The following is a 13,508-nucleotide window of genomic DNA, read 5'->3' as shown; positions in this document are numbered from 1 at the left end:
AAACTAATAGCTCCACATGCAAAGAACATTTTCCAACAGGTCACACCTATTTTTGGCATCCAGATGGCAGGTTAACCCATGTGATGGACTGGCATCTAGGGAAAATAGTTAAATACAGTCATGGCAAGCATAACCAGTAAACAAAAGTATTCTAACCTTTGAAGAGGCTTTTTCTTGAACAAGAACTTCTGTTTCTTTGACATCAAATAAAACCTCCTGAGGAAATATATTATAAATGTTCAAAAAGATACAAGTAAGTAATGTACTGGTAACTGGCAAAATACCTGTGACAGAAAATTAACAGATAAGGCTTGAGCGTGTTGCTGTCCTTTCCAGTCTTTTCCTCCTCAAGGTTTTTTGCTTCTTTCCGGTTTGGTATGATTAGGGATAGAAATTAATCATGGTGATGGCTTCAGTTGAATCACTGACAGATCAAAAAACAGTGTGCCAAAAATAGTTGCATAAATTGACTGTCTCAGGTATACCTTCATGTACTGTTTTCTAGAGCCATACATGGTTTTTAAACGTCCGACCAATACATAGGTTTATTATGTGTTCAAACAGAGTAACTTTAGCTAAGGAACGTGATGGTCTCCATCTCAGTCTGGCCTGCGGCTTTAAATTAGGTTCCTGATATTAGGTACTCACCTGGGTTGAATAAAGATATATAGGTGAGTTAGGCTGCTGTATATGAGCTACCCAGAAAAACAGCAGCACACTTGAGTGCCTAGAGTGCCCACTTGAGTAACTGGGTTTCTCTAGCACTGGGAAAACAAAGGAGCATGCTACACCAGCATATTCTGGCACTGGGATGAGAGAGTCAGCAGAGCAAAGGTGCCACCCAGTTATTTACAAAGCTGTATTTCAGTCACATCTTTAAAAGACACTCAGGCATCCTGAGCCTGAAGAGATGCATGGTTACAAAAGCAAGTGGAGTGGGTGCTGCTGATGTAGCTACAGCACCATCCCCATTTTGAGGCAAATGGAACAAGCCTGTCAGCAGCCTTGACCTGAACAGGTTATAGCTATATGTTACGAGTGGTGAAGGCCTCTGGTGGAAAAGGTCTTCAAGGGGTCATGCAGCTGATTAACCCCCCTCTGGCCTGTTTCATGTTTCCTGTAATAATTTTCTGTGATGTTGCAACACTGCATCTGAAGATGGTGGGTGGCTTTTACAGAGACAGGGGCAGCAGCTTACTCTTGCACTGGTGCAATATAAAATATCAGGGCTTGTAACACAGCACTATGGTAGTTCTGAACCATCTCAGCCACTTGTCTGCTGATAGAATCAGGCATTTAGAAAAGCTCATTTTGGCAGAGTCTCTGAAATCCACAGTAGGTGGGTTGTTGTTGGCCAGGCAGACAGATTGGATGAGTCTAAAGCCAAATTGAACAAACAGGAGAGGCTGTTCCTCTGTATGTTTTCACTGAGATGGTGACAACTTCAAAATCCCATGTCCTTATTTAAATACTAAAGGTCATGCACAAGTAATATAATACAAACATCAGTTTCAAGCAGTTTAAGATTAACTGAAAGTTGGGGTGATTGTCTAATTAAGCCATCCTCCCTTTTTTAACAGCTTCATCATCCACACATACAGGAGGGTCAGAGAGAGAAAACTCTATCCTGTGTGTGCTTAATGGACTCAGTCTTGATTTATTCATCAGCATTTCTATAGCATCCCAACATAAAGCATCAGTCAATGGTGATTTTATGCCATGACCATTTCCTGTGGACATACCATATCTGGAGATACCATACGTAAGATATCATACTTAAAGTGAAATACCATACTTAAAGTGAAAGTGCATACAGGGCAAAATAGAAGGGGGGTTGATGACCTGTGAAGAGCAGGAGAAATATGAGAGCGTCTATATACCCTTCTTTCTTATGAAAAAAAATATATAAAAGAAAATGATCCAATTGGCAGGTAGTGGGATTAGTACTTAGGTCTCCCACTCAACAGCATAACTCCATAAGAAATGGGAGTGTTATAAACACACCATTCTGACAGAGCAAAAGAAGGTGGCAGTTTGAGCTGCCCAGGCTGTAGAGGAATTCTTTCTAGCACATGTCCTGCAGAGTGTGGAGTTCTACCGCTAAAGATTACAACTAGAGATACCAGCCTCTTGGGTCACTGTCAATTTAATGGCCTACATTGTTTTTTTATCACTTTATGTGCATTCACTTACTTGTGAAGTGTTATTTGAAATGGTGATTTTCTGCTGTTGCATTAGTGATTAAGATATGAGACCCATGTAAACTTTTATTCATCAAACAACACCTGTGCCAAGCACAGACCAAAACATGAGGTGCGAGAAGAACCAAGGAAGCAGGGAGCAACTGGGACAGATGTCCTATACTCAAAGGCCAGGACTAGACCTGGTGGTAGCTGACAGCGAGGGAGAAGAGAACAGACACACATTCGACTCTCATTTTAGTGGTAGGGTTGGGTTTTAAGTAAAAGAGACTGATTCCCAAATTTGTAAGAATTTGCATATCACACAAAAAAGCCGCAGGAATATTCTGGTCTCTTTTTTCACATCCACGATTTAATACAAGTGTGGGGAACCTTTGGTCCTCCAGATGTTGCTGTTACAAGTCCCATCAGCTCTAGCAAGCATGGTCAGTGGTGAGGGATATAAGGAGTTGTAGTTCAGCAACAACTGCAGAGCTAAAGGTTCCCCACACCTGATTTTATAGAAGGTTCTACAGAAATATGCAGCCTCGTACCAAAGGCTTGAAAGAAGGCATAATTCTTTATGGAAACTATAACATGGAGCACTGATTGCCCAAAGAAGTAAAGCCTCATGTTTTCATGCTAAGGACCCAACAGCCATCATGGTAAATCAGCCTTCCCTCAACCTGGTACGCTCCAGATGTTTTGGACTACAACTCCCACCAGCAGCACCCAACACACTCATGCAGACTGGGGCTGATGGAAGTTGTAGTCGAAAAACATCTGGAGGGCACCAGGTTGGAGAAGACTGTAATAAACCATAATTCATTATTTTTTGTGAGTGTGCCAAGCTGGGTAGTTTTGCTTCTCCTCGCTCATGCAATCCCTGTACTAGTATTACTTCTGAACCTGGGATTGTGGTTTCTTTTGCTCCAACAAACCACAATCTGTAAGCCAAGGACAAACTTTTGCAATGGGTCATGGTTTGTTGAAAGCAAAACAAACCATGATTCCTGGTTGGGATGTAATGCTAAGCCAGGGATCATGGTTCAAACATCTCTTATAAAATGGCACTTTTGATATGAAACTGTAACTCCTAAACTCTCTCACCTAGCAGGAGTATGTATTTTAGAATGCTGTTTCTCTGAAAGTACCACCAGAACAGTCACTATTATACCGCACAAATTCAGCATATATACATTTAAGGTTGCAGTATTTTCTAGTTCCTCAGATTCACCACCACACATTTAATGACTGGTACTTTTCAAACACAACACCTTGCTCCTAGTCTGTTCCTACCCTTTCCATAATGATTACTGCTGTTTAGTTATCTCAGGGCATTTGCCCAGAGGAGGAAGAAGAAAAAAATACTCTTTCAGTTCCAAATAGATTCTTTATTTTTCCCCACAGAGGGTGTTAGCACACAACAGTTGGGCCTGTCTCTTATCTTGTGTTCTTGACTGGAGAAGCTCAATCACTTTTGTATATATCCCAAATTTGACCTGAGGGCTTTTGGTTGCTAGGCAAACGTGTCCTTTCTTTTGAGAGAGCCGGTAAAGTGTAGTGGTTAGCATACTGGGCTAGGGCTGGAGAGATTCAGGTTCTGTTTCCCCACTCAGCCATGAGGCTCACTGAGTGATGTTGGGCCAGTCACTATCTTTCAGCCTAACCTACCTCACAGGGGTGTTGTGAGGATAAAGGGGGGGCAGAAAGAGAACTATGTACCCTGCCTTGAGCTTATCAGAGAAAAGGAGGCATATACATTAATAAAACAAAAAGGTACCTAGTCCTCAAAATTCTCCCAGACTCAATTTAGTAGCACATACATTAATTGGTACTGTAAATGCACAAGGAAGATGTGGGTCTCCCAGCTATCAACCCCTGTGGCCTACATCCTTATCTAGCAATTCCTCACAAAGAATTGGTACGGAATTATAGTGGTCAAACTCCAGTCTGCTTCTTCAAATTGAAAGGCAAACAAAAATAAAGACTGAGGGAAAACCAGACATTTGTAAGCGTAGAAACATAATGCATCTAATAACTGTAGTTTTATTCTTGTGCCAATCTCCACAGTTTGGACTGTTATAGCCAGAAACGTACCTGTTGTGGTAAATGTTTCTTTAAAACCAAAGGTATGCCTTGGTCTAACACCTCTTTGCCTCCATACTGAAAATAGAATCAAAAAGGTATAACAAAAATAAAAAGACATAAACCAACAATAAAAAAGCGAAACAATCCTCCTTTCTCTCTATCCAAGACTCAGTCTCACCTTTCCTACATTGACCTGGCCTAAGTACCGCAGGTTGTACAGCAGCCTAAGGAGAAAATGGTCAAAATAATTAATCCAAGACGTCTGTAAACAGCTCTTCCATCTATACAGGGAGACAGTTCAAGCTGCACACCAGAGCCCTTTGCCCTCACAGAACTTTGCTGGATGACTCTGAAGAGTTATGCTATCACAAGAAACCTTATATGGGCCGAATGATCAACTCTTATTGGCATTGATACCAGAGCAAAATGTACACAGTGTGCAACAATTGTGACTGATGTGTGTACATTTACATGGTTGCTTTTCTCCATAATATAGATTCGAGTGGTGATCGGGGGAAATAGGTCTCTTTCTTCTGGGAATATAATGGAGAAAAATGGCTATTTAAACATGCATGCACCATTCACAATTGAAATGTATATTGTTTAACTGTACTAGAGGGCAAAAGACAGCTGGTATAGCACGGTAGGGAGGAGAGCCCATGAGGTCAAATCCCCGCTCGTGTCTCCTGGGTGTCAAGGGCCAGCTAAAGATCACCCCCACAGTGAGTGGCTCAGGGGTTACGTGCCCTGCCACCTGTGCAGCCGTGGGCAAGCTGCAGAGTCCCAAGGAGCCCAGTTGCCCCCCAGCTGGCAGTTGCAGACAAAGAAGGGGCTGGCTTGTGCAGCTGTGGAAGGCTGAGCGGGCCCTAGCCAGCTGGGGAGGACTAGCCTCAGAGGGAGGCAATGGTAAACCCCCTCTGAATACTGCTTACCATGAAATCCCTATTCATAGGGTAGCCATAAGTCGGGATTGACTTGAAGGCAGACCATTTCCATTTTCCAGAGGGCAAAAACAAAATCTACACTCTTATTTGGCCCCATGGATTTCCACAACACAAAACAGTTTGAGCAAACAGTTTCTGCCAGAAGAATAGGCTCTAAATATGTGCCCAGCAACTGAGGTGGAATTCCCAAGTCAGCTTGACCTTAGAAACCGCTTTTTCACCCTCCTCCTCCCCCATGCTTACATGTCTTCTCCCTTCGGTCCTCCTCATCTCTTCTGTAACATGGACATTCCAAATCCTCCTCCCAGGCTTTTCCTTTAATGTCCCTTCCTGCCCAAAGTGCCTTGAAAGCACTCCCAGTTCTATTTCACAAATACAACAGAGTGCTGGTGTTGCTGACGCTCTCTCTCATGAACCATATGATGATCAGCCTGTAGCTGATGACCAGCCCAAGGACCATAACACTCCCCCCTCAATTACATACAGGCTGAGTTCAGAGTGAGTCCAAGCTGACTACCTTTATTGTCACTGTTTGCCAAATGCTGCAGCCTGCAACCACTTTGCTTCCACTCAGCACACCTGGCAGCCCCCTACCTGCCCCCCTGCAAGCACCGGTCCTCGTTCTCTTCTTTGTGCGTGTGCTCATGCTGGAGCTGGAAGCTGGGGATTTTCTCCCGGAGAACTTTCAGGTAGGGCAGCAGTGGCTTGTACATCCCTCCATCATGCCATTTCCAGCGGATGAGGCGGAAGCTCAGAGGCTTGCCCTTCAGTTTCTGCAGCACTGTCCCAGCCTGAAGAGAAATAGACAGGGGACCATTAGCAATAATTTCCTGCATCCCTCACTAGTTCCTAATTCTATTTGATCGCTATCCAGACAGGGTCAGTGTGCTATCAAGAAGTGCAACACAACTGGGGCGTGTTCACATATGACTGGTTGGGGTCATACCCTAGAGCAGCCTTTCCCAACCGGTGTGCCTCCAGATGTTGTTGGACCACAACTCCCATCAGCCTCAGCCATTGGCTGAGGCTGATGGGAGTTGTGGTCCAACAACATCTGAAGGCACACTGGTTGGGAAAGGCTGCCTTAGAGCTTAAGAACCACAGGGTAAAATACCCCATTATTATGAATAAGCATGTGCAATGCTGGACTTTATTTGACTAGCATAATGTGTGAATATTAGTAAGAGATCACTGCCAAAGGGAAACAGCAACAGGTTCTTTTATACAAGTAACAGCCTTCTTCTGAACTGTTTCCACAATATGTAAAGGCTTTAAAAGGATGCCTTTAAAGAGGATTAGACAAATTCATGGAGGACAACGCTATGAAAGGATACTAGCCGTGATGGCTATGGTCTGCCTCCATAGTAAGAGCCAATATGCTTCTGAATACCAGTTGCTGGAAACTGCAGGAGGGAAGAGTGCTCTTGCACTCAGGTCCTGCTTGCAGGCTTCCTATGGGCATGTGGTTGGCCATCCTGTGAGAACAGGATGCTGGACTAGATGGACAATTGGCCTGATCCAGTAGGCTCTTATGTTCTCAAAGGAGCACTGTGATGTCCTTGTATATATATGACTGTAAATATGGTAAGTGCGGGTTTATTAGAGTGTATATGGTAAGTGGACTGAGTGAGAGGGGGGAGTACATGGGCTGGAATGCTGGAGAATGTTGTATTATGATTGGCTGAGCGTTTGAGTGTCTGAAGGGATAAATGAGAGGATGACAAGTTGGTTGGAGGCTGTTTTGTGGGAGTTCTGAGGGAGGCTGTTGGTTGGTTTTGTGGGTTGGATTGGATTAGGCTGGTAGTGAGGCAGGTTATTGACGACTAGTAACATAAAGAATAATGCATCTGATGAAACCATACACTTGTTAAACTATACCTTTAAGTAATCTTGTTATTCCTGTGTATATTAATAAATATTTCTTGGTTTACCTAACGTCTGATCCTTGGCTGGGTTACACAGACCAGAAGGGTGGGCAGGGCATTTACCAAGGTGGGGAAACAGTATCAATGGTGGCAGTGGTGAAGAGACAGTGTAACATCATCAGGTATCCAGAGCAACCCAGGGCTGTATTCTTTATAGGCACAAAGATACAGGCGGGTTGTGGCCTGCAAGTGCACCCAGACACAAAGTATCAATAGGCCAGGAGGAGACTAAGGCACAGTCTCAAGGCAATATTGAATTACAGGGAGTGACTGGTGGTGCTGCCTAGCAGTGGGATCTTGAGAGATCTTTGCTAGAGCCGGTGAGAACCATTTAAAAACCAGGACCCTGAGGTAGGACCGTGACAAGGCGGTAGCCACAGGCGGGATCCTTGCAGGTGGTGGCCTGAGGTGGGATCCTGACAGGAAGGGTCCTGACAAGCACATTCCATATTTTTCTCCCATAAGGAGGAATGTGATTACTGAAGGAATTGGTATATTTAGTCTGGAGAAGAGACAATTAAGAGACAATACAATATCCACTTGCAAATATTTGAAGGACTGTCACATAGATGATGAAGGAAAGTTGTCTCCTGGTGATCTAGAAAGTAAGGCCCAAACCAATGGTTTCAAATCACACACACACACTTAGAGAGGATTTAGACTAAACACTAGAAGGAACTTGCTGATGGTACAAGCTGTTGGACAATAGAGAGATTCCCCTGGAAGGTTGTGGACACTCCTACATTAGAAGTTTTTAAGGTGAGGACAGATGGAAAGACATCTATCAGGGATGCTGTAGTAGTGGGTTTCCAGTGTCAGCTGGTACACCAGTTAATGGTTTTTGAGGTCCCTTCTGCTTCCATGGTTCTAAGTTATGTGAAGCTATCCCAGAGTACTTTTCAATGAACTTTCCATCCATAACAATGTACACACGACTCTAGGTTATGTTCTCCTCCCATTCCCTCTGCATTTTAACTCACTCTCAGTGAAAACAGAGACTGAGCTAGTGCATGGTAAAGATTTGTTAAAAGAAGTCACAGTTCCGCTGAACAGGCTTCAAGCCTTCAAACATAATGGGTTGAAACCAACGATGTCCTACTCAGAGCAGACTCAATGTAAACTACCCAGAGAGCTTCAGCTATGGGGCAGTATACAAGTGTAATAATAATGATAATGAAATTAATATTTAATTTTGTCATGCCATTAATTTCAATGAGTTTACTCAGAGTACAACTAACATGGTATGCAACCTAATACTTTGCATTTATATAGCACTTCGGAGCATTTAAAGTACTTCCTGTATCTTCTTTTTGTAATCCTTACAGTGACCCTGTATAATATACCTGTGGGGAGCAGATCCTGAGAAAGAGAAGCTTTCCTAAGGCCATCCAATGAGTCATGGCAGAGACAAGACTGAAGCCAGAGATTCTACAGTTTGGAGTTTAGCATCTTCCCCATTATGCTACACACGTCTCATTAATAGTAACTTAGTAGGAAGAAAATAAACAGATGCAGGTTTGCAGTGATGGGACTGCTGCAAATGTGGTTACGAAGGTAAACCAGAGAGAACATGTCTGGGATGGGGGGTGGGAAATGATAACCCTAACATGGCCTTCTTCCCGTGGGCTTCAGTACCTGATTTTTGTAACATGGGATGGGGGGGGGGAATCACTGGCCCTCCAGTTGTCATTGGACTCCAACTCCCATCAACCCAAGCCAGCATGACCAATGGTCAGGGATGGTGGGAGCTGTAGTCAGGCAACATTGGGAGGGCCACAGATTCCCCCATCCCTGCAATAACGTGAAGCACCATGACAGTGAAGGCCAGGGGATGCTAGAAGGTGCAACAAATACATAAGAACTTGTCAGGAGTCATGATAAGACAAGTGATTTCCTCATAATCTGCCCTCCCATTCCTCCTCGACCAGTTTTAGACTAAGATCCTATACACTGAACTCAATGGGGCTTACTCTGAGTAGACATGTATTAGGCTATTGTCAGTTACCACTTGTCATTAATTCCCATCTGTCACACATGCCAGCTCTGACACCTACATGGAAAGCATTAACAAAGATCCTGGGATAATATATTCCCCACCCCCAAAAACGTAAGGCAAGGGGTAGCCAATGTGGTTCCCCCCCATATATTTTTGGACTCCAGCTTCTATCAGCCTCAGACAGTATGGCCAAATGGTCAAGGATCAGGGGAAATGTAGTCCAGCAACATCTGGAGGGCATCATGTTGGCGGTAGCTGCTGTAAGGGAACCCCTTGATTTGTTCACCTTCACTGTACAGATACACATAGCAAGTACAGTAACAAATTTCTCTTGATCCAAAAATATCCTGAAATATTTTGGTATTTTTTTTTCATTAATTTTTTTATTCAAAGTTTCAAAAAACAAAACAAAACAAAAACAAATTAATAACTAATACAATAAAATAAAATGTTGACTTCCGATTTGTCGCAGATCAGTTATAGGTCTATAATATATAACAAACCTGTCTCTTAATATATTACAAAATCACTTTCCTCCAGTAGTTATCTTAATTAATCATCAAATCTCATTAACATCACTTTATTCTTTCCGCAAAAAGTCAAAGAGAGGTTTCCAGTCCTTGAGAAATATATCCATCGATTTTTCTCCAAATAAACATGTCGATTAATCCATCTCATCAAGTCTGCTAGGTCCAGTAATTTCAATAGCCATTCTTCCATTATTAGTGTTAATTCCATCTTCCATCCTTGCATCCATAATAATCTTGCTGTCATAGTCATAGTCATATAATAAGAGTCTGATGGGAATTTCCTTCCTCACAAATATTTCCTTGCCATCAATTCTGAATGTGTTACTGAAATGTTGTTGTAAAGTCATATCTCTGTTCCTCTTTTTTACGAAATGCACTAGCACATCTCTTGAGAGTTTTTCCATTGTCACATATCTGTAATTAATTCTATAAATTTTCTCTATTTCACGCTCCATCACATCATTCCAGTCCAGAAATTTTTTTGAAACATTGATAGCTTTATCTCTAATATCTTCATCAATTTCTTCAGAGACAACGCTGAATTCCAAACAGTAATCTTTATCTCTAAGGTCCATAAACTCCAAATCTTTTTCCAGTTCCACATTTGATATATCTGTTCCAATCTCCAGGACTTGCATCTTCCCTTTAATTTTTCTTTCTTCTTCTATTGCTTGTCTAGTTATATCTTTGATCTCATCAACCTCCTCTCTCATAAAATCCCCTATTTCTTTCAGCTCCTGCTTCATTTTGCCAAATTCAATTTTCACCTCTTGTTTGCCATGTCTCAGTTCTTGTTTCGTTATCTCAATCTCATCCATTATTTTCTGAAACATATTTACTTCCAGGGTCTCAGCCACTTTCTTAATTGTCATTTTTAAAACCAAGAAGAAAAAAAAAACCCTTCAATTTCCAATATAGCACTATTCCCAAGCAAAGAGCAATTTATTTCTTTTTCCAGCAACAAAGGAGTTAATATTCCAAACCTGATGACATCATAATGTAGACAGCACAAACTGCCTTATCTCTTATGTGTCCAAGAATGCAAAACAAATTTAGTTCACAGCATCCAAATAGTTTGTGGCATAAAGAACAGGCAGATTCGTCAAAATGAAGTAGACCAGAAAAAATAGTCCCAGACATATAATACTCAAAAGTTCATATAAATCAAAATTTTTCTCCTCAGATTAGATATCTCTCATCCGTTTGTATCTTTATAATTCTCAATTCCAGGCCAGCTTTTTGCAATAAAAACAAAGATAAGCTATTTCGATTTCCTTCCGCCTTAATTCCGTGTATAAAAGAGAAAAGTTATAACTCACCCAGGGATTCTTTACTGCTGATTCTTTTAACAAATCTCTTTTACTGCAACAATTTAAGCCAAATGATGAGGATAGAAAGAAGAATGCTTGCCTGTTAAAATCTGTTTTTCTTTGAAGAAAAGAAAAATGTCTCGCTTAATAAGTTTGAGCTTGCTTGAAATTCCTTGGCTTCGTCCGACGTTGCTGGCTGGTCCTTCGTTCATAGGCAATCCTAATGAATTCAAGTCCCCCAACAAACACAACGAAGCTTGTGGATGATCTCTTCGTTTCTCCCTTGCCTGGGAGAAAGTTTTTACCAGTCAAAAAAAACCTTTTGACTGGTTTTAAAACTGAAAAAGCTTCCTCTGAGACGAGAGCTCGTCTCAGAGGCAGGCACAAGCGAAGCAATCCTTCCCGGAAGTCACCAGGCACAGTATACCAAATATTTTGGTATTTTTTAAAAAAACTAATTACTTTGACTTGTACTTATAGTTCCACTACATCACATCTTGAGTTTTAGGCACCTGCTTAAAACCATTTTATTTCTGGAGTTGTGTGCATGTTTTCAATTTTTTTATGTTCTTTGCTTTAAATTTCTAAGATTTTAATTTTTGGGGGTGGTTTAATTTGTGTTTTAGAATTTGTACATTGCATATTTTCATTTCTGCAAGTCGCTTGGAGACTTAGATGGTGGAAAGCGGGATATAAATGTAGAAAACAATTAAAATAATAAATTGTCAAATACTGAGGTGGGATGGGGTGATGTGTTTGTAATGTTCAGCTGTGGCCTCCACAACAGCTTCCGTATGCAACCAGCCTACAGCCTGCCAAAGGTGTGAGCAGATGCCTACGTGCCCCCCAGTAGTTGCTATGGCTCAGTCTGATCCCCACATTTCTCTCACCTGTAAACACTTAAATAGGTAACTTTAACAGCAAATAAACCATGGACATTATCAATTTAAGTTTCTGAAAATAATAATAATAATAATAATAATAATAATAATAATAATAATAATAATAATAATAATAATAATAATAATAAAATGAGCCCTGCAGCAAAAACCTCTATAAGTTTTTTTTTTTTAAAGAAAGCAGAACACAAGACATTTTCTGACCAAATCTTTCTGTATCCCTCCCACACCCTCAATTTCTCAACATGATCTCCAGGTCAAACACCAGAGCTTTTGCTCTGCACAGTTCCCATAGCAACAGCACACAGCCACCTCTTCTGCTCCTTCTCAGGATCTCAGGCAATGCACCAGCCTCAGTCCCCAGAGATCACAGCTCTTCCTTTCACACCTGTCCATTGCATGCATTCCTCAGTGAAGATCCATTTATCTCATCAATAACATCTCCAACCAGCACCACCTCATCCACTGCTGCCTGGCTCTGTGGAAGCACGTTTATGATGAAAATCCGTCCATCCAAATATCTGAGATGAGAAGAGGGGGAGACACAAGACAAGAGCTCTCACTGAAGGGCTGAGGTACCAGATCCTTGAGTGAGGGAATGAAGGAAGGCTTAGGGCAAATACATGGTGATGATGCCCTGGCTGCAGAAAACTCTGGGTAAGATAAAAACGAACTCAGTTTTGAGCAGAAAAGCTGTACATGGGAGGAAATGCTTAACCCTTTGCCCATTCCAAATTGCAGCTCCTCCCCAACAGACTTCAAATGGTCATGTTTTAAACCATGTCGAGGAGGATGCATCTTGGAGCAGCTATGGTGCCTACAGTGGAAAGCGTTACGCATCCCCTTCCCCTGATGATACTTCTCCACTCAAAATCTCTTCCAAATTGTTTTCCATTCATATTTGGTGTCAGGCCTCTATTACAAGCATTTGTGCATAACATGCAGGTGAGCCCTTCAGCCATGAAGCATAAGCAGTGATCAAAACTTCCAGATTACTTATAAGGAAGGAGGGGGGGGGAGAGAGAGAGAGATCACTGGATCTTTTCAGGTCAATAGCACCACAGCCAGAAGTCTAAAGCTATTACCACAGCATTTTATGTTAGCCAAACATATGACATATGTCACTATACACATGCTGACTGGCTCCAGAGCTCAGCTTTGGCTGCATTGTATATGCAAACAGCCATGTGGGTGGCCAAGTTTACGTTACTAAGGAGGCAGTGAAGGACCTCCATGTGTTAAGCCAGTTGTGGGGCAAGTAGCTCCTTATACATCTTGAGTGGGCATTAACCATTTACTTGTTCATCCACCCATTTTATTTCTGCCTTTCTTCCATAGTGGAACACACAAGTTCCCAGGAGGTCTCCCATTCTGGCACTGACCAGACCAGGACATGCTTTGTTTCAGCAACGTGGCTGCATCATGTGCCTTCTGACCATGCCCTGGAATCTTAACCACTACTCATTCATTCACTCACTATGTTCTTTATTTATAGGCTGCCTTTCAGGATTGCCCTTCTCATGGCAGTTTCCAATGTGTTAAAAAAACATTGTTAGTGTTAACCAGACTAGCAGAACCTCCCTGAAAATGAAGGGCTGCAAAAGGTATAGTTAACATCCACCCAGATCTTGAA

General features: G+C 42.0%; 1 protein-coding gene across 9 annotated transcripts in view; it reads right to left on the bottom strand.

Moving 5' to 3' along the window:
- The window catches only part of LOC133379950 (uncharacterized), a 39,338-nt gene that overhangs the window by 2,377 nt on the left and 23,453 nt on the right, over positions 1–13,508 (bottom strand). For 8 of the 9 annotated variants that reach the window (XM_061616198.1, XM_061616204.1, XM_061616196.1 and 5 more), the window contains 5 exons: positions 12,264–12,396; positions 5,810–6,006; positions 4,450–4,495; positions 4,281–4,346; positions 157–216 (listed from right to left, as the gene is read on the bottom strand). In XM_061616198.1, the coding sequence (XP_061472182.1) occupies positions 157–216; positions 4,281–4,346; positions 4,450–4,495; positions 5,810–6,006; positions 12,264–12,396 (502 nt within the window). The remainder of the gene's footprint in view (positions 1–156; positions 217–4,280; positions 4,347–4,449; positions 4,496–5,809; positions 6,007–12,263; positions 12,397–13,508) is intronic. The other variant, XM_061616201.1, reaches the window with a different exon arrangement.

This window comes from Rhineura floridana, chromosome 3 (assembly GCF_030035675.1).
Source record: "Rhineura floridana isolate rRhiFlo1 chromosome 3, rRhiFlo1.hap2, whole genome shotgun sequence".
Lineage (NCBI taxonomy): Eukaryota > Metazoa > Chordata > Lepidosauria > Squamata > Rhineuridae > Rhineura > Rhineura floridana.
This window is presented reverse-complemented; position numbering and strand designations above follow the sequence as displayed.